Here is a 20752-nt window from a genome sequence, read left to right on the forward strand (position 1 = left end):
TGTGTATATATAAAAGTAATATTTTTGATTCCCCGCATGGCGGAAATGAACTCTTCGAGCTGATTTGTTAGCATATTTGGCGTAGCCACCTTGAAAACACGCATCTTGGTCCAAAAATAACAAGACCCCTACCAGCTACAAATGAGGCAATGCCTTCCCCTTAAGAAAAGGAAGGGGGGGGGGAAAAACCAAACCAAACAAAAAACCCTCTCAGCTTGAGCATATTCCCTAAACATAGCTTTGCAATGTCACGCTTTCCCTCCTTGCCGGAGGCAGAGCGCGCTCGGCTCCTTATCTCAGCTGGGGGATGCGGGTGGGCTGGTGGCTCTCGCGGAGCGGCGATGCCACAGGTCGCTGCCTTACCGGGGCGCAAAAGCAGGCAGCTCTGCCTGCACCCCCGTGTTTTACCCTTCGGCTCATCCCGTCAGGCATCGGCGACCTTTCCTGCAAGGGCGAGACCCGCGGCGGTGTGGCAAAACACCCCGATCTCCGCTGCCGCCGTACCCAGCGCGAGGGAGCCGGCACCCCGTATGAAGCCATATTATTAAGAATATTGGAGATTTATTTTTCTCGCTCCCGAGCTCACCCGTCTTCATGATAATTTGGTCAGCCCTGCAGGACCAGGTTGGGGAAGCAGGGAAGTTCCGATGCGCTCTCATTGCCCGGCATAACGCCGTCGCCACCCTGAGCGTCCCACCCTCCGGCATCCTTTGTCCATCCCCAGCGGTGCCTCGGCTGACCATGGGAAGAAGGGGATACTTTAGTTATTTCTTCGGGGCGGTGGGACAAGGTGGACAAAATCCAACATGCCGCCGGTGTTGCTGTTCCAGATTTTCTGTCCCTTCTTTAGCAAGGAGCGCGGATCCCTCCTTCCCGAGGAAATGCGTGGCTTTGTGTTGGCGTCTCGCTCCCTGCCTGGGACTCGCCTTTCATTCGGCTGGCGTGGGGAAGAGCAAGGGACGGGAGTGTCTGAGATTCGAGAGATCTCCACACAAATTAAAACCTTTTATCAGCCCCTAATAGCTGTGCAAACTAATTATATTTGGGCCAAACTTCGCCAGCGACTCCCCCGAGGTATTATTATAAAAATCTGAGCTGTGGAAACGCGTCCCCATTCTGTCAACACCGGGTCGCTTCAGCTATAGAAAACTCGGCTCGGGCTCGTTTTAGCTCCCGTGATGTGTTTTGCATAAGCCGCCGCACTTGTTTTCGGGGAGGAGGGAGCCCGGCCGGGCTGCTTCACATGTGGTCCAGGTCTGCCCAGCCAAGGGCACAAGGAATAGCACCGAAATATTGATTTGCCCAAGCCCTGCTAGCCCGGCTCCGTCTGCCGCCGCTCCCCCGCGGCCATCAGCGTGGCCTCGGGGCTGCGGGGTACCTCCATCCTTGGAGGGCCGGGATGTCGCGATGAGGGGTGGGAAGGATGCTCGGGGAGGTGGGGAAGATGCTCCGACCCCTGGCAGGAGGGCGATGGGAATGAGCAGGGGGAGGAAGCGCAGCTCTGCCGTAAAGCTGCACATGGATGGTTTTCCTGGCACCGGCGCCTTTCTGGGGGGCTTCTGGAGCCGATTTTCCCCTGAATTCGTGCTCTGCTTCTTCCCGACATCGCGTTCTGCTCCCTTCCTTCCCTTGGAATGTCTCCTCTGCTCACCGAGCTCGCACGGGGCAGAACACCCAGGCCAAAGGCATCTCCTGTGCCCACCTGCCTGCACCGTCCATCGGCAGAGGCGGCACAAGGAAACACTTTGAGCCAAACTCCTGCCCTTGTGAAGCTCATCCCAGTGGGACGGAGATTTTTTTTGTCCCGCGTAGCCGTCCACCTGCCGTCCCCTGCGCTCTTCCCCTGCGCAGATTGCCGGCTAATGGGGTGGAGCTAGCGTGAGCGCTCTCTATTAATGGAGCAGAATATAAACAGAATAAAGCCTTCATTTCCCGGGCTGTGATTTCATTATTAATATACTTTACAGTTCACAGGTTGTTCATTTGCTTCCATGTTTTCTCAGCTGGTGTAATCTGCGGCGCAGAGTGAGAAGAGTCATAAAATTTCCATTTCCAGTTGAATGTGCGTCCAATTCGCCGTGAAATGTTTCTCTCTGTCGTGAATATTAAGTGCGCGAGGAGTCGGTAGCCGCAGGATTAGGCAGGGCAGGCTGCCAGCCCCTCTCCGTGTCCCGGGGGTTGGGGGGAGGTAGGATGCCAAGAAGGGAAAGGTGACAAGGCGAGGCGTGGGGACTTGAGGGAAGGACCACGTGGCGGAGAGAGGAAGAGGGAAAGAGGGAAGGAGAGAAAGAAACTGGGCGAAATATGCTGGAGGGAAAGGGAAAAAAACTGGGGAGCGAGGGCAAGGAGGGATGTGGTGCGTAAGGGGTGCTCCGACATCTGCTTTCCCTCTCCTTGATGCTTGGCAGGGAAGATGTTGCGCCCGTGTCTGCTCCGGTTTGTAAATCGGTTGTTGGTGTTTGTGCTTGGCTAGTGCCATGGGCGCTGGGGCTGTGCCCTTCGCCTTGCCTGAACGCGGGTAGAAAAAGAGTTTTCTTGTCTCTGGCGAGGCTGAGAAACGCTGCTGCGCTCGGATGGGCAAGGAGCTGCAAGGTGCTCGCGAGCCGGAGCTGCTCGGCTGCCCCGTAGCAAGCTAAAGAACAGCAGGGAATAGCCCCGGAGGTGCGGGCGCCGTTGCACGCGCAGAAAAAAGGGCTTGTCGCGTGAATTGGGAGGGGAAAAAATATCGCGTTCTGCTCGCGGTGACGTGGCCAGCCGGAGAAGCGGGGAGATTTGTCACGTGTTTAGTGTATCCTTGCACGGTTTGTAGAAAATAAGACACCCTGGAGGTATTTCAAAGACGTGCAGCCGTGGCGCTGTGGGACGTGGTTACCCGGTGGATTCGGCAATTTGGCAGTGCTGGGTTAACGGTTGGGACTCGATGATTTGAAGGGTCTTTTCTGACATAAATGACTCCACGATTCTAAATTGGATGCTCTGGGGCAGGGCAGCAGGAGGCCGGGCGGTTGGGGCGGGCGGTCCTGCCCTGACGCCAGGCGGGCAGCCGGTGACGGCACGGGGGACCAGAAAGCCGGCGGTGCCACGGAGGGATGCCCCCAGCTGCAGTGCCACCGGCAGCGGGCACATCTGGCGGCACAGCTGGCCCGTTGCCGCAGCTGGAGGCGGTGAGGGACGTGCGCCCCGGTCACCCCCTCCCCTGCCCATCGCCCCCGGTGCGTGATGCGGTGTCACTGCCAGGGGAAGGGGACAAAAAGCCAAATCCCAGCGGTGTGCCCAGGCCGTGGGGATAACTCGGGCGCTGGCCGGAGCCCACGGCACCGTTTCCTTCCGATTCTTTGCTGAAATGTCTTCTGCCACGGCGCTACTCACTGCAGAGGAAAAAAATGCCTCTTCCTTTCCCATCTTCTCTCGGTCGAGTCAAGATAATAATAGTCTTTTTCTGATCCCCTGAACTTTCCCATCTGCTTGGTAAAACAATGGCAATTCTTTTTCCTGCCGCTCTCTCTCTCTCTGTCTTCCTCTCTTTTTATTTTTGTCCTCCTACAGTATAATTTAAAGCCAGAGCAATGCCGTAGCCCGTGGGTTTTTCCCCTTCCTGTGATACACTGCTCTTATTTAAAATGGCTTTTCCCCGGCAGAGCGATGCCTCTCGCTGCCCTCCAGCACCCACAGCAGGGCCCGTACCTTCACAGGAGGCCTGGAGAGGGGATGATGGGCTCGAGCGATGCCCGTTCTCCCGTCCCAGTGTTCCCAGTCCCTCCCAGTGCCCCGAGACCATCCATCTCCGCAATTCCCCGCTCCCCATCTCCCTTCCCCGGGGTCAAGGCTCCCTCGCCAGTCCCCTGGCCGTGCCGAGGCGGTCCATCTCGCCGCCCCGCGCGTTTCCCCCGGCTTCTCCCCACAAGCCGCAAATATTGCGAGCGATCCTCCAGAAATGGAGACATCAGTGCCATAAAACACGAGGGACAGAGCAAGGCCACTGGGCTGGAAAATAGCATTGTCTGAAAAAATAAAGACGGGCTAAAGATGATGGAGAGGAGACGGCGAGCTTCACCCTGCTGCCGCTGGGGGGGTGAAGAGGGGTCGGGGGGTCCCGGGGGAAGAGGAGGGAAGGAAAATATCCCCCGTCTATAGAAAACCGAGGGGTTTCTATACGGTCCAGGCTTTCCGTGTGCAGGGATACGCAGGGAGAAGGGAAAGTTTCCCAGATCCCCGTGACTCCTTGCCAGCGCTCGGGATGGATTTAGCTGGCACTTGATGCTGCTTTTTTTCACTCTAATGCCATTATGCCACTTGCTTCCCATCTTAGGGATATTTTCTTAATGCGGCTGAAATACAGCTTAACTGGGGTTACAGCCGTTTAACGCTTTGGATTGCAATTGCTTCTTAAGAGCTTGTCCTGGGGAGAAAGCCTTTGGGTTTAAATTTGCAGCCAGAGGGACCCTCCGGTCCTGGCCGTCAGCAGCTGGTGTTCAGACAAATCCGGAGGAAAAGGGGGTGCCTGGAGTTTGGCAGGGGACAAGGGATGCCGTCACCTCCGGAGCAACGCCGGTGGCACGCAGGGACGCGTGGTTGGGAGGAGATGTGGTGGATCTCGATGGATTTCTCCAGCAGGGAATGGTGGGGGTTTTCTGGGGGCGCTGTGCAAAAGTCCCGGCAGGAACACATCATTTCTCGGTGTCATCTCTCCCCGCCGAGCCTTGTGCGCCACGGCTTCTCCTGGAGACAGGGAGAAAGCTGCCAGAAATGGGACAGGCTGCAGGAAAGCCAAGTCGCGGCAGGATTTAATCCGGGAGCAAGCGCTCCCGCAACCAGGATGTGCGGGTGTTTTGTCTGAGCGATTTGGGTTTTTTTGGTTTGGTTTTTTTTTCCTCCGGCAGCATCTGTCACTCTCCAACATCTCGGTATCATCGCAGCAAATTATTTAAACACTACCCCACCGTACCCCATCTGTCAGGCAGCCCCCTCCCCGCCGATGGGGCTCTACCTTGCCGCCTCTCCAAAGGAACTCACCGGCAAAGGCTGAGCGCCAAACAACAGGACAAATTAAATCAAAAGCACAGCTCCGACACCCAGGGGGAAAATGCACATCAGCTTTGACTTATGGCATGGCGCACGCTTACAAGAGAGAAGCAGCGGCTTTTGTCACTGCAAGGGGCCATGAAAAATGAATTAGGGCCGCTGCTGGGAGAGGGCACGCAGGAGAATCTTTCATTCTGGCGACGCTGTCCTCTCTCACCTTGCGAGCAGCAACGGGGAAAAAAATCGCGGGGAGGAAGAAAGAGGGAGGGAAGGAAGGAGAGAGGACTCGTTAGGGTCTGGCTTAGGCTGCGGGAGAGAGCGCGGGAGGAGGAGAGGTGCCCGGAGAGCATCCTCGACGCTCGAGCGGGAGCACGGAGCTGCCGGGAGTTGCCATTTCATCCGGAACTCTGGAGAGGGCTTGGCTCCGCGGGAGCCTCGATCCTCGGTTTTCATGTGCCTCGTTGCCGGCGTTGCTGCAAGGAGGCAGAAAAGCTCCGTGGGAAGCGGCTCGGTGCCGGTCGCAGCCGAACCTTTTCTCTGGGAGCATCCGTCCCTCCCGGTGCCGCCGCGAGGGCCACCACCTCACCCTCCGAGCTGGTGGACCCCGAGGGCCAAGGAGGAGGATGTCCGGCTCTGTGTTTCCAGATAATGCATGAGTATCGTTAAGAAAAGCAGCCCTCTTATGAGCCCCACGCCCGTCTTTGCTATAGACGTGACACCACTTAGGCGCTTTGTGAACTGCAACCGTTGCTAATTTGCTCTAACGGGGCGGCACGTGCCGTCTGGACCTTTTCCGAGGGCTCGATGTCCTTACCGGTATCCCGGGAGAGGCCGAGGACGGTGGCTGCGTTTTGCCGAGCCCTGGGCCGCCTCCGAGCTCGCCCGGCTCTCCCTTGCGCCGAAATAAAAGGGCTCATTCTTTATTCGCCTCGTTTGCTCCTGAGTTAGAGCCTCGTTCAAGGGTGGTTGGTCCCCGAGTTGTTTTGTTTTGTTCCTTTAAATATTAATTTCCATAATCCTTTTATTTCCCAAGGAACTACTTCTTGCAAACAAAAGGTTTAATGCTCCTCTTTTATTCCCGGTAACAAATAAGTTGTCTGAGGCGCGCAAACATCCCGGCAGCAGCGAGGCGTTGCGTGTGCAGTCGCGGTGCTCAGGGGATGCGGGAGAAGCATCCCCGAGGGATCCCGGGTACCGCGGCAGCATCCCCCTAGAGACGCTCGCCCCGGGGGAGGGAGGGCAACGAGCCCGTCCGGCACCGGGAAGCCCCCGCACAACGCGGGATCCCGATCTTTTGTGTTGGAGGCGTCTCTGACGTGCCTATTTGAGATGGGAGATTTGAGAGCCGAAGGCCGGGAAGCACAATAGAGGATAGACTGCTTGTACCTCATTGTCTGGAGAATAGATGGGCTGCGGGCTCCCGGAGAATAGGAGCTGCCACTCAGGCGGCTTTAATAGAACAGGCGGCAGATAGATTTCAATAAAAGAAATGAGTATAAATATTGTTAGCGGAGAAGAGAGGAAAAGTGAAAAAGATCTTGTTTGACGAGTCACAGTGGGAAACTTTCAAGGACTTTTAAGCTAAAAACTCTTCACAATGGTGCTATAATGGAGCGACTCGGCGGCGTTAGGCAGCGCTGGCGATGCGAGCGGACCGGGCAGGCGTCCCCAGCGGGGGAGGTCCAGCCCTGGACGCGGATCACGACTGTATGCGGGGGGAACCCAGTCAATTTTCGGCTCCCCGTGCCTTGCTTTTGCAGTCTGTGGTGGAAATAGGCTCTAGGCTGTGAATATAGGCTGAGCGACCGGTTGCAGGCAATGGGGTGGTCTCTGGAGGGTCTCTGCAAGTTGTGTGTCCCAGTGACTAGTGAGCTGTGTTGCGTGCGCCCGCTTAACAGCTAAATATTTGAGTTATCTTACGACATACTGCGTCCAGCTTTGGAGTCCTGAGCACAAGAAGGATGTGGACTTGGTGGAGCGGGGCCGGAGGAGGCCCTGGAGATGCTGGGAGGGCTGGAGCCCCTCTGCTGGGAGGACAGGCTGAGAGAGCTGGGGGGGTTCAGCCTGGAGAAGAGAAGGCTCCGCGGAGACCTTCCAGCCCCTTCCGGGCCCTCAAGGGGCTCCAGGAAAGCTGGGGAGGGACTGTGGAGCAGGGAGGGGAGCCGTGGGACGAGGGGGAAGGGTTTTAAACTGAAAGAGGGGAGATTGAGATGGGATATTGGGAAGAAATTCTTTGCTGTGGGGGCGGTGAGCCCCTGGCCCAGGTTGCCCAGAGAAGCTGTGGCTGCCCCATCCCTGGAGGGGTTCAAGGCCAGGTTGGACGGGGCTTGGAGCAACCTGGGCTGGTGGGAGGTGTCCCTGCCCAGGGCAGGGGGTGGAACGAGATGGTCTTTAAGGACCCTTCCACTCTAACCATTCTATGAATCCATGACAAGTAAGTCCCAAACGTGGTCTTGTGGCTGACTGTAGCTGCTGCACGAGGAGAGACTCCTGCAGCCCAGGGGAGGCGGGGACATGGATACCGTGCAGGAGAAGGACTTCATAGCAAGCACGGAACTCTTGGTCAGCTTGCGTTGGGAGCCTTTGGCACAGCAGTTGGCACTGGCCATCCCTCTCCCTCCCAGCCCACGCTGCCGGTACAAGGGCACGATGCAAAATTGACTCTGAAAGGTCTACCGAATCCCTTTAAATGAAGGGTATAAGCAAGGAAAACAGGCTGTTTCCACTCTTTTTAGTGGTACAATTGGCGACGGTCACCCCGCCTTGGGCATGAGGATGAGGAGGGACCCCATGCTGCTCTTGTAAAACTCAGGCAGCCCTGAGCGCCGCGCAAAAGCCCAGCAGCGAGAGCATCATCCCCTGGGGCCTCACACAACATCAGGCCACAGAAACATGCTAATTAACACGGAAAAACATGTCAGAGGAGAGACTTCTTTCCTTGTTGTCGGGAAACCTCAAAAAGAGGGAGAGACTTGGCCCCATGTAAGCACGATGCAGTCTTTGATACACCGTGTGCCTGTTTTGGGGGTTATTGTCCTTTTTCTGAAGGCTTGTGAAATATGAAGAGGAGGAGGTTCATACCCCAAAAGTGCCGTATTCTGGTCGTGTGGGCGGGATCACCCCTCTAAGGGAGGGAAATGGGCTGGAGCCTGCGATTCGGGGATGTAATATTTGCGAGAGGAGGAGAGGAGGACGCCGCGCTTGCCTGGGTCGATAGGGTAATCTTAAAAAAAAAAAAAAAAATTAAAAAAAATCATTTTTTTAATGATCGCTCTGGATGGTTTCCAGCAGGTTAATTACCCCCAGTCTTTCTCTGCCGGAGCGTGGCGGCGTTCAGCCGGCACCGGGGAGCGGGAAAGCGTGGGGAGCGCGGAGGGGAAGCCGCCCTCACCGGTGTCGTTTGCCTGATCAAACAAAAAGGGGAAAGGGAACGTGCGAACTGCCTGAACTTTGTTCCTCGTGTGTTAATTGAGCAGTCAGGAGTGGGTAATACTGATTAATAAGAGCTGAAGTAGGTGATTCCCGGTCTTCGGCCAGGGCCTGTGCAGCCTTAGTCCTTTTTTTTTGCCCTCGTACCCGGGGCTGCGTCGTTCCTGCTTTGAGCAATTCACATTTGGGGCGATTCCGTCCCCCACCTCCTTCCCCGCGTGCCAGGAGCCGAGCTGCCCGAGCGATGCTACTAAATCACCCAACCTGCTCTTTTCCGCTCATTGCCACGGCGCAGGGGAGTTGAAGCGGGTCTCGGGCGCCGACAATTCGCTCTTATTACCTTTATGTGTTATACTTATTTACTATAAACTGTTATAGGGCAGCCATCACTACCGCATGGGAGTGACGTTTGAAATATATGGCTCTCATGTTCAGCGCGTCACCCGCAGCCGGGAGTCTGCGCGATGTTAATTTTTATTGCCAGAAGTAGCCATAAATTGATAGTTCAGGATCACTGTAGGGACTGTAATTAACTAGTTACTGTTTCACCTCCAAAAGGAGCAATGTTTCACGCTCTTACTTTTACTTACCTGGAATCAGCCGCTGCCAACATCCGCTGAAGCCCGTATAAAGATTTATAGACCTTGGAGGTAAATATTGACTAATGGGCAAGCTTGGCTTAATGTTCACCTTGAAGGACAATAAATTGCGCTATCGATTGAAGCGAGATGTCGATATCTGCATTGTTGTAAACATTTTAATAAAATTATCTCCATAAAATATTCTCTTCCTCCGGCCGATCCCGGCTAGGAGGATCGGTGCCGGGCCAAGGCAGCGGCACGGCGTTGCGAGTAGGGTTGTGGTCCCCGGGAGCTCGCAATGACGGTGGCGGTGTCACTTGTCTCTCTCGGGACCCTCCGGATCGCTGGCAGGGCAGGACAAGGGTGGCAGGGGGCAATTCCTCACTCCCAGTTCAGTTTTTTTAGTGTTTTTTTTAATGGCCTCGCGGTCAGCGTTCAGCCAGGGAAAGCGGTACGCGATGTGTCCTAGAGACCTGAACATGGCCGCGATGGCGAGCCGGGGGACAGCGGCACGTAATTAATTTGGGAACATGTGTTCGCTTTCCGGTGAGTTATTATCTTGTCAGAGGTTCAATGGAAGCGAACGGGGAGGAGGAGGCAGGAGGGAGACGAGTCGGGCTGGGAAAAGGAGGAGAAGCAAGGGAAGGAGAAAGGCAAGGAGGGAGGGCTATGGATGCACGAGGCATCTGCCCGCACCTCATCGCATCTGCACCAGGTGGGACCCCACGGTGTCACCCCTTGGGTCTGCCCAGCTCTGCTCATGACGTTGATTATTGATTATTCACCGGGTCCATCTCGGCTATTTTGCGGCTCCGGGCTGAGTTTCCCCCCTTGCCCCTTGGTGCTTCAGCTTCCCCTCGCTTGAGGTTGGTTTTTTTTTGCGGAGAGCCGCAGAGTCGCAGGTCGGGCAGAGCAAGACCTAAATAAGTAGATAGCGCTCCGTGCGCCGGCCGCCGCTCGCCGAGCAGGCGGATTCGAGCTCCGGTTTTCCATCTCCCCAGCTGGCACCGGGGTTAGTTCATCATCCTCGGCTGATGAGCAAGGATTAGGTTTTTGCCTAGTCCATGGCTCATCCATTTCTGGCCTGTATTATATTATTAGTATTAATAATAATAATGATGGGTGCTGGCTGTGATGGTTTTCTAGCTCCCGAGGAGATGAGAGAGCTCTCCCATTAATTCCCGCAATATTTCAGCTCCTAATTGTGCTCGAGCAGAGACAGCCTCGAGAAGTTCCCGCCATCAATTCAGGCAGAGCAGGAGCTTATTCTGGCCCCGGGGGAGCCCCCCAGGGCCGTGGGGCCACGGGGCAGCCCTGCCCCGAGCATCCCCGGGTGCTTTTGGAGGCGGGGACCGTGGCGGTTGGGTGCCCATCGCGTTTCTCTAGGCGCAGCCTTGGGCGAGCAGTAGGAGTAATCCCAAAGGACCTGATATATGTGAGAGCGGGTGGAGAAATAACCCCCATCCAAAAGCTGGGCTGGTGCTTTTCTTTCTCCGTCGCCTACAGCATCATTTGTGTCCCCGTGCAACCCGGCGAGCAGATAAATGTCCCTCCCGCGCCCCGCCAGCCCCGAGGGACCCCAGCAGCCACGGTGACACGGGCACCCTGTTGCTTTCTATAAAGCGAGGTCTGCACTTACAGATTGTGTTTGCTTAACCCCGGCCCCGCTCCCCGGGTCCCGTCTATTTGTTTTTTCCATTCCCGGCAGTCACTAATGAATGAGATTTGTCCAACCATCGACGAGAGTTCCCATTATAAATAGGCAAAAACGCAGAGGCCAGGGAGCCGAGCGCTTGGGCAATTACTCTCGATCCGCGCCTTCGCCCCTCGGTTGACACGGGCGCCGGAAAAATCTGGCGGTGAAGCGGCTTTACAGACCCAGTTTTCCTGCAAAGCCCTTGGAATGGGGGTTGTGGTGGGGTGTCCCTGTCACTTGGTGTCACGCTTTGCCGGTGTGAAGCGGTGCCCTTGGGGCAGGGATCCCTCGTGTCACCTTATTCCTTGTGGCTGGCGCCAACGAGGATGGTCTTCCTAATGCTGTCGTCATCGTCGTCGTCTGAGCATGAGTAACACCAGATCGTGATCAGGGCAAGAGCAGACGTCAGCTCTGCAAAGCATCCCGTTTCGGTCCGGGGTGGGCTCTGCACGTCGGCATCGACGGGCTGTATCCGAAATCCCGTGGATGCCGATACAAAGCGTGCCAGACCCTCAAACCCTGAACTCGTCGCTCTCTGCCTCTCGGTCGGCCGATTACCGTGCGCGTATCTCAGACTTCAGCACTACACGGGCACAGAAGGACGCCTTCATCTCTCAATTTCCCCAGCTTTTGCAGGTGGAAAGCTGACCCTCGCAGTTACTTAATGAAGTCTTTTGCCGGGTAACGAAATGCGCTCGAGCCGCTTTGCTCCCAGATCAAACCGGGGACTCGCACTACGGCTCGGCTACGGCGAGAGCTAATTCTTGCAGCGTGCGAGCCGGCTCCGGGAAAGGCCTTCGGTTAGTTGGGAAGCAGAGCGTTATCTGAGCCTTTGCACAAACCCGAGTCAGATTTGCGCGCGGAGCATCCCAAGGCCACCGGCTGTGTCGTTATTTTATCAGCAGGCAGCGCTGTGCTACAGAGAAGCCGATTCTAGGTCAGCCATGAAAGGGATTTTTTTTTTTTTTCTCCTCTCTCCTTTTTTATTTTTTTTTCTTTCTTTTTTTTTTTGTTGCGGCGCGCAGTGCTGGACGTAACGCTGCAGTTTGTGCGTCTCCAAAGGATATCGATTTGGGGGGTAACGCCTTCATATCCAGCCCGTCGGTCGTGCAAAGTACCGATGAGCGCAGCGGTTTTGGCCGCGCGGGTGGGAATTTCGGCGCGGGGCCGGGGGCGCGGGTGGATGTGGGCAATCCATCACGGGGAAAACTCGCTTCACCCCTTTCCGAAGCTCACGGGGAGGCGTAGGGCTGTTTTCCCAGTTAGATCCGCCCACGATAGCGGGATGCGGGGGGTCCCTGGTTGGGCTGACCTGCAAAGTCCCGTGGCCGCCGTGAGGGGAGAGCCCGGGCAGGATTTCATGAATTTTGAGCGTATTTGCAGCAGTTCGAGCTGCCGACAGCCGCACCGGGGACGGCAGCAGGATGCCAGCGGGTGCCCGGGGTGCTGGTTGTGTCGAGCCGTGCGGGGGTGATACAGAAATGGGGCAACCCCCCCCCTCCATACGTGTGCTTTCCAGACGGCGGGCGGTGGCGTGTGGCCACGCTCGCTATTTATGTACCGCGGGAAGGGATGCTATAAAAGTATCAGCCGGGGGGACGCAGAAGGTGGCGCGTGCCCTGAAGGGAGCATCCCGCCTGTATATTTTGCTGATATTTGTCTGCAGCGAGATGCCTACGGTTGACCGGTCGAGCGTGGCGAGCCACAGCCCCGGCGGGTCACGGTAGCGTGGGGACGGTGGGAGACGGGTGGGAAGCGAGGGCTCCGCCGACCGAGCTCCTCACGTTCCCTGGGGACCGGGGACCCGCACTCGGCCTCTCTGCCATTGGCACTCACTCCCAGAAACAGCTGTCCAGAGCTAATTTATTTCCTAATGCTGCAGCAATGTTAATTTATAAATTACACTGGTAATTCGAGCTATTATTAATTTCAGATGGTGTAGGGCAAGCCTAATTAAAATATGACACCAATTGCCACACATATGTACCAAGGACTACCGTTTAAAATTTATAGGAATATTAAGTGTGACACTGGGCTCGGAGACGCTCGGCACAGTAATTACGGCATCTCGGCGGCGGGAGATCCGACGGGGAGATGTAAAGGGAAGGAAGGGAGAAGTTGTCCCGGTTCGGGGGCTGACAAAATCCCGCTCGTGCTGTTCATTTCGGGGGCGAGCGGCGTTTTTTTTCCGGGACGTTTGACAGACGCGTCCTAATTGCCGAGTTTCTTTATTTAACTCTGCGTTTGTTGTACCGCCGCGATCTCCGGCAACCTGGAGACTATCACGGCTCAACACCTGCGTTGCGCCAGCTGAGCGCCGTGGGTTTCCAGGAGCGCTTCAAAGCGAAGCGGGCTCTTGGAAGGAAGGGGGGGATGTAAAATGCCAGACAAAAGGAAAAAGCCACCGATCGCGTCTTTGAGAAAAACCAGGAGCCGTGGTACAGCCCGAGCGCGGGAGAGGGGGGCCAACGCAGCCCCCCATGAGTATCACGAAAATGAGCTTGGAGAGGCACAGGGATGAAGAGAAGGAGCTAAAGGGAGATGTTGGCACCACAACTAATGGGAATAAAGCGGCCGCGAAATAATCGAAGGTGAAAAATAAGAGAAGGGGTGTCTGTGTAGAGCTGGGTGAGCCCGGCGGTGCCATCCCGGCGGGAGGGCGGGATGCGGAGACGCCAAGGAGAGGTGATTTCAGGCGATTCCAGCACGGTGCAGGTTTGCCGAGGACCACTTTGCCCACCCTGCGCATCTCCAGCAAGCGACGCTCCAGCGCGGCCGGGGCCACCGTGGTCCAGCGCTAGCAGGCACCTTTCTGGCAGGGTTTTTCTGGGGGTGCCGTGGCTGGGACAAGGCGGGTGTCCTAGGGCAGCGTGACACAGGTTTGCCGTGCCTCCCCGTCGCTCACAGCCCTCTCCCTCTGCCCCCGCAGCCGTGGGCTTCATCAGCGAGGACGAGTACCTGGAGATCACGGGCATCACGCGGGAGCAGTCGGGCGAGTACGAGTGCAGCGCTTCCAACGACGTGGCGGCGCCCGTCGTCCAGCGAGTCAAAGTCACCGTCAACTGTGAGTAGCCGAGGAGCTCAGAGGGGCCGGGGACGGAGCGAGGATGGGATTTTAGCCGTGGGAAGCGGGGCGAACCCAGCCTTCGCCCCCAGAGCCGAGACAGGCGGCGGCAGTTGTCTGAGCAGGTGGTGTTTTGCCCTTTTTTTTCCCCTTCTTTTCGAGTCGAGCTCCATTTTTTTTCCACCACCTCCTCCTCAGCTGTCTCCCTCAACCTGGGTTTTCCGCCCATGGTGAGATGCTGTGCCGATAACCTCCGGGGAGAGGAAAGAAGTGAGCAGTAAATAGGAGTGTTTTTCCATCAGGAAAAAAAAAAAAAAAAGAGAGAAAGAGCGTGAGGAAGAAAGCAGCACCATTGGTGCTCAGGCACAGAGGTGAAGATGTCCCAAATCTCCTCTCTGGCCACCCCCCTTCCGCCGTTCGGGGCCCGCACAGGGTCACACGTGGTTCCTGAGACCCGTGGGGCTCCGGTCCTCGGGAAAGCCCTCGCTGGGCTGCGGCGTGGGGTCCTCCATCTCCCCCCAACCCTCTGGACAGCAGTTCTGGAGCGGCAGGAGCCGGGCACGGCCTCTGAGGTGGTTTGGGCTGCTTCCTAAGCGCAGGGAAAGAAAAGGGAATTGGAGGAGCAAGGGGAGGGGGCGGGATGCTCCGAGGCAGCCGAGCCCAGGTTTCCCGTTTTCCCCGCAGACCCGCCGTACATCTCGGACGCCAAGAGCACCGGGGTGCCGGTGGGGCAGAAGGGCATCCTGCTGTGCGAAGCCTCCGCCGTCCCCTCCGCCGACTTCCAGTGGTACAAAGACGACAAGCGGTAAGAGCCCGGGGCGGGGGCAAAACGGGAGGGCACGCGCCCAACGCCGGCAGCTTCGGCATTTGCGAGCCGGGCATTTGAGGCGGGGGGACCCTCTTTTTTTTTTTTTTGCAGGAGCCTCCGTCAGACATGTTTTGGGTAGGCAGCATCGCTGCTGCCCATGCCTCCGGTTTACGGTCTCACGGTAAATCCCTGCTTGGGTGAGGCATACCGGCCGGGAGCGATCCCGGCAGCCCAAATCCAAGCACTTAGGAGGGGATGAAACCCCTGTCATCTCTTTAAACGCTTTGGCCAGAAGGCAGCGTCAGCCCCTTGGTCTCGGGAAAGGCAAAATAGACGCAGTGTTGGTCGAGGGACAGGGTTTGCTACGCCACAGGACGGCCTGCCCAGCGTTGGGGTGAAAGTTGCCCTTTCAGGCCAACCAGCATCTCCCACGTCCCACCAAAGCGGCGGCCATGGCTGGGGACCGAGGAGGGGAGCAGCGCAGCCCACCCTTGCGCTAATGTCTCTCTCTGACCCCAGGCAAAGGGGGTTTTTTTAACCCATTTTTGCCTTGCTTCTCCCTGAGAAGCCCAGAGAGGCTGCGGAGCATCCCAACGTGCGGTGAGCCACTCAGGTTGCTAATTAGGAGGCATGTTTTGGGTGGAAAAGGTGCTCCAGAAGGTAGAGGGGAGGCTGAGGGCGCTTGCTCGGGCTGCGTCGGGAGGAGAGGAGCGGGTGGAGGGTACAAAGCAGCGGAGGTTCGCGTGGGGGACGAAAGGCTCCGCTCAGAGGTAGGTCAGATCATGAGGGCCCGCAGAGCGGCGGGAGGAGGGGACTCGGCCCGGCTGGGTCAGCTGTCGGAGCCCCGCGGGGGCGATAATGGGGATCCGGCACCTCCTGGGAGGGATCAGCAAGTGACAGAGCCACAGGACACCGGTTCAGGGAAGTCAATGCACTTGGTTAACGCTTCAGCATTCGTGGCGGCCGAGAAGCACCACGGCGCCGGCGTTAGGGTCCACCAAAGGGGTTTGCTGCAGCGTCTGTTGCCTGTGGACGCTGCCGGCCCCGTCTCCTCCTCTCTGCGAGGTCCAGGGGCGTGCGGGGGTCAGGGCAGGGGAACGCACAAGAAGGCGTCTGTAGAACTGGGAGGAATGAGGAGCCCCGGAGGCTGACCCGAGAGGGAAGTCAGCTCTTCTCCTGGGTGAGAAGGAGCCTTTCCCCGGTACCCTCCCTGGGCGTGTGAGCATCCCTCCCTCCGCATGGCGTTTGGCCAGCCCCAAAGCCTTCAGCAGTGACTCCGCGTCCGTGAGGATGCCTGTAGACATCATGGGGACGACGCGGGCTGGCATCTAAGGGTCAAAACCCGGCAGAGCCGCATCCATCTCCCATATGTCTCCCAATACCTTCCCTTCTCCCTCTTCACGCCTGTTTTTCCCCCCACCCTCAATGTCCCCTCTCTTGGGCAGGACCGGGGGATAGCGGGTCACAGAAAATAGCGGGCGGCATCCCCGTGACCCTCTCTCCTTCTGCCTTTCTCCCAGGCTGGCTGAAGGACAGAAAGGCCTGAAAGTGGAGAACAAAGCCTTCTTCTCCAGGCTGACTTTCTTCAACGTCTCCGAGCAGGACTATGGCAACTACACCTGCGTCGCCTCCAACCAGCTAGGGAACACCAACGCCAGCATGATCCTCTACGGTGAGTAGGGCCGAGCGAGCCGGTCGGGGCGGGGACGTGGCTTAATGGCGAGTCCAACGATGCGCAAGACAGGGGATGGGTTTTTTTTTGTCTTCTGGGGAAAGGTGCATTTGCTACTGTGATCCTTTTTGCCCCGGCCCGCGGATCGGAGGTCACAGCAAGACCAGGGGAAGCGCGAAAGCCTCCAAACGCGCCTCCCAGCTCAGGCACCGCGTCTGCCGCTGCTCAGAGGTGTTTGGGGCCCACCGTCGATCCAAAGTTAGGACTTGGCTGCGGGTTTCCATCGTCTCGCTCTGATGAATTCCTAGGAGAGAATGTGTTTGAAGGCATCTTCTTGCGTTGACCGGTGGAAGAAAAGACTGTGCTTAGGGTTGTCACGGCAAACCCGTGGGGGCACACTGTGGGCTGTGGCGCCACGCACCCCATGCCTGTCTGAAAATAAACGGCCCCTGTGGCTCTGCCGCCTTCCAGGTCGTGTTTTCCTCTCCTGCCAAGCAGATGTATTCTTAGCGATGGTGCCAGAGGGAGACGGGAAGGTCAGAAGGCGGGGAGGGGGAGGAGCTTTGTACCCTCATCCGGGGGCTCTTTTCTTGGTGTGCCGGAGCTGGGATGAGAGCACTGCATCCACGTGAGACGGCTCACGGCCGGGAAGGGCTGTAATAGCTTGATAGATTTGTCAAACCTAGTCCCCGGCCACCCCAGCGGGGATATTTCCCTGGCCAGGGTACGAGGCGGGCCGTCCTCATTGCTGAACCCTACGGGAGAAGCGGGGCTTGGGGACCTCCATCCCCTCCCGACATCACCTTGATGTTGTCCTCCTCCTCGCAACCCATCCTCCCCCTGGCCATCCCACCCGGCGGCGAGCGGTGACCGTGGGCGACGTTAATACCAGCCCACGGTAAGCAAAGCGCGGAGCGGGGTGGGAGGCTGGCATTAGTCACCGCTAAGGGCATTTGACGGAAAGCTCTGGTTTCCTAGGGCCTGGAGCCCTCGCGGTGTTGCGGACCCTTCCCTAGCGTGTAGAGCGGACTTAATGAAACCCACAAGGACTTTGTAGGAGACCCTGTTTTCCCTAGGAGAGATGGGGCTGGAGCGCAGAAGAGTCCCGGCGGGTCCAAATGCGGGGACCCGGCCGGCTTGTAGGCGCGTGGCGTTTGCAAGAAGTGGAAGGAAAACCTGGTTAAAAGAAGGAAGGAAGCATCACGGGCTAGGAGGAAGGGTGCCTCTGGGAATCTGGTCTCCCTTTGCCGCTGTCCTCCCGCGTGTCTTCGCAGAGAGCGATGCCTATCTCGTGTCTCCCTTCCTTTGGTGTGTATGGGATGCTTTACTGGTTTAGCGTGAGCGGGCGCGCTGCCCGGCGTAGCAGGGGCTCGGTAGACGCTTCTGTGGTATTTGTCACTGTTTTGAGATGGTCGTGCCGTGTGTTGTGTCACTCCAGACCCCCGAAGCCAACCCATCCTTTCTTCCTCCCGGATAGTTTTGTTCTCCCTGGCCGGGAGACGCCGCGTTGGCAACGAGCTGCCATCATCCCGGGCATCTCCCGTGCAGGTGTCTTTGCAAGGTTGTAAATAATCCGTCGTCACGTAATTTATCTCTTCCGTTGTTTTCTCCCTGAGCGCACGAGCTCGAGCAGCGTGAGCCGAGCAAGTCACGAGACTCTCTGCTTCGAAGCGTCGTGTCCCTGGCTGTTCTGCCTTGTGTTGTCCTCATGTGTTGTTATTGTGTGTCTGGAGGGGAGCAGAGGGGGAGTCGAGCCTTCCTCACCCCCAGACCCCTCAGCGGGGCGTCTCGGGGCCAGCGGGCCGGGCATTTAGCCGTGCAAAGGCCACCGAGATAGCGGGCAGTCTTGAAGTACGTGTTGGCTTGTTTAGCGGTTTGTCGTCGCGGGGTGGTGAGGCAGGTGGGTCGAGCACCTGGGAGGCAGTTTGGGGAGAGCCGAGGATGCCAGACGGCCTGGCAAGAAGAGGTTGTCCTCACCCCCTGTCGGTATCGGCAGTTGCGTCGGGTTCCCCTGAGCCACGGCAGAGGAGTCGGTCCCGCCTCAGTTGCTCGGCTCCATGCCCGCAGCTTCAGTGTAGAGCTAACCTTGGGTGTTAATGACCCTAATAACCGTTTGTTCCCCCAAAAAGCGTGTACTGTAAGTTAGGAACGTGAGCCTCTTTGCCTGCCCGTTAAGCCGTCATTAGCGTCGCCTAGGAACAGTAGCTCAGCTCTCTTCCTGGTCATCGGTGTCTCCCATAACCCCATTTTTCAGGGAGATGAACGCCTCTCGCACAGCCGAGCTGTCCCAGCCCGGGTCCGTCCTTAGGGTGGCCGCGCCAAGCACCCGGCGTATCCCAGGCTACGCGTATGACCTCGGCCTGGGCGTTGTAGGCACCCTAGGGGTTTACGGGCTTAAAATCTTAATTAGCGTAGGACCTCGGTCTGGCATCCGCAGGTGCGGGCTTGACGAACAGCCCACAAAAGTAATGAGGACTTCTATCTGCTGATGGCTTTATGGGAGCTGTCGTGTAATCGGTTTCTAACCCATGGGTGATGTTTCTTGTCCATGATGGCTGTGTTGGGTGGGATACCGTGAAACCTTCTACAAAAATCTAAGCCCCCGAGGCTGGAGGGCAACTTTTTACAAGGGCGCGTAGTGCTAGGATGAGAGGCGATGGCTTCAAACCGGAAGAGGGGAGATTGAGATGGGATATTGGGAAGAAATTCTCCGCTGGGAGGGCGGCGAGCCCCTGGCCCAGGTCGCCCAGAGAAGCTGTGGCTGCCCCATCCCTGGAGGGGTTCGAGGCCAGGTCGGACGGGGCTCGGAGCGACCCGGTCTGGCGGGAGGCGTCCCTGCCCGGGGCAGGGGGTGGCACTGGACGATCTTTAAGGTCCCTTCCAATCCATATCATTCTCTGATTCTGCGATTCCCCTTAGCTTTGTCAGTCTGACTGCGAATCCCATCGGGGAATGAAATCAGAGTCCTTTGACCGCCCATAATTTCCATAAAGCCACATTGATTTAATGATCCTTTCAGTCTTTATTAAGTGAGGCCCCTCAGGGAGGGAAGGCTCCCCAGGCCCCCAGCACCCACTGCGGACCCGAGGGGACCGTGACACGTGGGGTTGCCCCGTCTCCCGGCACGGGGCTCCCTGACGCCACCGGGAACAGCCCCCCCCCCCCCCCCCCCCCCCCATAATTAGCAGCAAGGCGGGTGGCTCCACTTGCGACTATTGAGCATCCAGGGGCCGAGCTCGCCGGTCCCTAAGCAACCGGCCGGCGCCTTTAGTCTGGCGATTAATGTGTCTTTATTTATCATAATGAAACATAAGAGGGAAGTTGCGTGCCATGGCTGCACCACCTGCGGCGTGAGAAAGGTCTCAAGCGTGAGGTCTGGGGGGACGATTTTGTGACTACCCCCTTTTCCCTCAAGTTGAGCCTGTGTTTTAGAGTTTCTCCCCGCCCCTTCCCCCTCCCAAACGGAGCTTTAATCCCCGCAGGTACCGTGACGTGAGCCTTTCCGGGGCCGTGCGACAGAGGCTAATGTAGTGTACATCTTTTAATCCTTTTTTTAATCTAATTTTTCGGGGAGGTCAACCGGTGCTTTATTTAACGTGTAGCACTTGCTATTATAGGCCTGCCGCCTCATTCAGCGGCTCATTTGGTGCTGTCTGTAACGTGATGGAGCGCTCGGTGGAACCACATCATTTTGTGGAGTTGGGGAAAAGAGAAGCCTTCCCATCTGTCCTTTGCCGTGTGGTCCGTGTCGCTTTCCAGAGGCTGGCGTTGGGTGCTAAACCCATTCGGGATGTTGCAGGGGATGAACCCCTTGGGCTGTCACGAGAGGGATGGGCGCGGAACCCGTGCCAGAGGGGAACAGGAGGAGAGCCGAACCCCCCGAATCCCCCAAATCGCAGCCCCCGAGCTTTGCTTTTCGCTCGGGAGGCTACGGCAGACTTTGCAGACCCCTTCCCGGGCTCCGGGGTCCCCCAGGAGGCTCGTCTCGGCTCGTGCGGCACCAGAGGGGACCACGGCCCCAGAGGAGTGGGGCGCGATTCGGGCAGCAGCATCGCATTTGCTCCCCCGTCCGCCCGTTTTCCCCGGTCCCAGGTCGAGGGCGGCCTGAGCGAAGCATCTCGAGCCTGCGCTTTGCATTGCCCTTTTGCCTTAACTTTCGCTTGTTTTTTAATTTTTAGAAGAGACAACTACCGCTCTGACACCCTGGAAAGGTCAGTAATTCGGGGACCCCCGCAACGCCAGCGCTCTCCCCGCTCCTTTTCCCCGCGGGTCCCTCGGGCTCCCGCCCCAAGTCGTCCCCACGGGAGCCGCGGCACTGGCCGCCTCGACCTCCCGCCCCGCAACCCACTGCTTCCGCCAGCATAGCGATGATTTAGGGCTTTTTTGCTATTTTCTAGCTGCCCTCCCATCCTGCCTCCTCCCGCGCCCGTCCGGTGGTGGTCCGTGCCCTCTGCATGTCCCATCCCCCCACGCTCCCTCC

General features: G+C 57.7%; 1 protein-coding gene across 18 annotated transcripts in view; it reads left to right on the forward strand.

Moving 5' to 3' along the window:
- LOC141732448 (protein CEPU-1) overlaps nt 1-20752 on the forward strand; it is a 479662-nt gene that overhangs the window by 457198 nt on the left and 1712 nt on the right. For 9 of the 18 annotated variants that reach the window (XM_074561455.1, XM_074561457.1, XM_074561467.1 and 6 more), the window contains 4 exons: nt 13658-13792; nt 14477-14597; nt 16121-16272; nt 20451-20483. In XM_074561455.1, coding sequence (XP_074417556.1) covers nt 13658-13792; nt 14477-14597; nt 16121-16272; nt 20451-20483 — 441 coding nt within the window. The remainder of the gene's footprint in view (nt 1-13657; nt 13793-14476; nt 14598-16120; nt 16273-20450; nt 20484-20752) is intronic. The other 9 variants (XM_074561456.1, XM_074561459.1, XM_074561473.1 and 6 more) reach the window with 1 other exon arrangement.

Source organism: Larus michahellis, chromosome 17 (assembly GCF_964199755.1).
Source record: "Larus michahellis chromosome 17, bLarMic1.1, whole genome shotgun sequence".
Lineage (NCBI taxonomy): Eukaryota > Metazoa > Chordata > Aves > Charadriiformes > Laridae > Larus > Larus michahellis.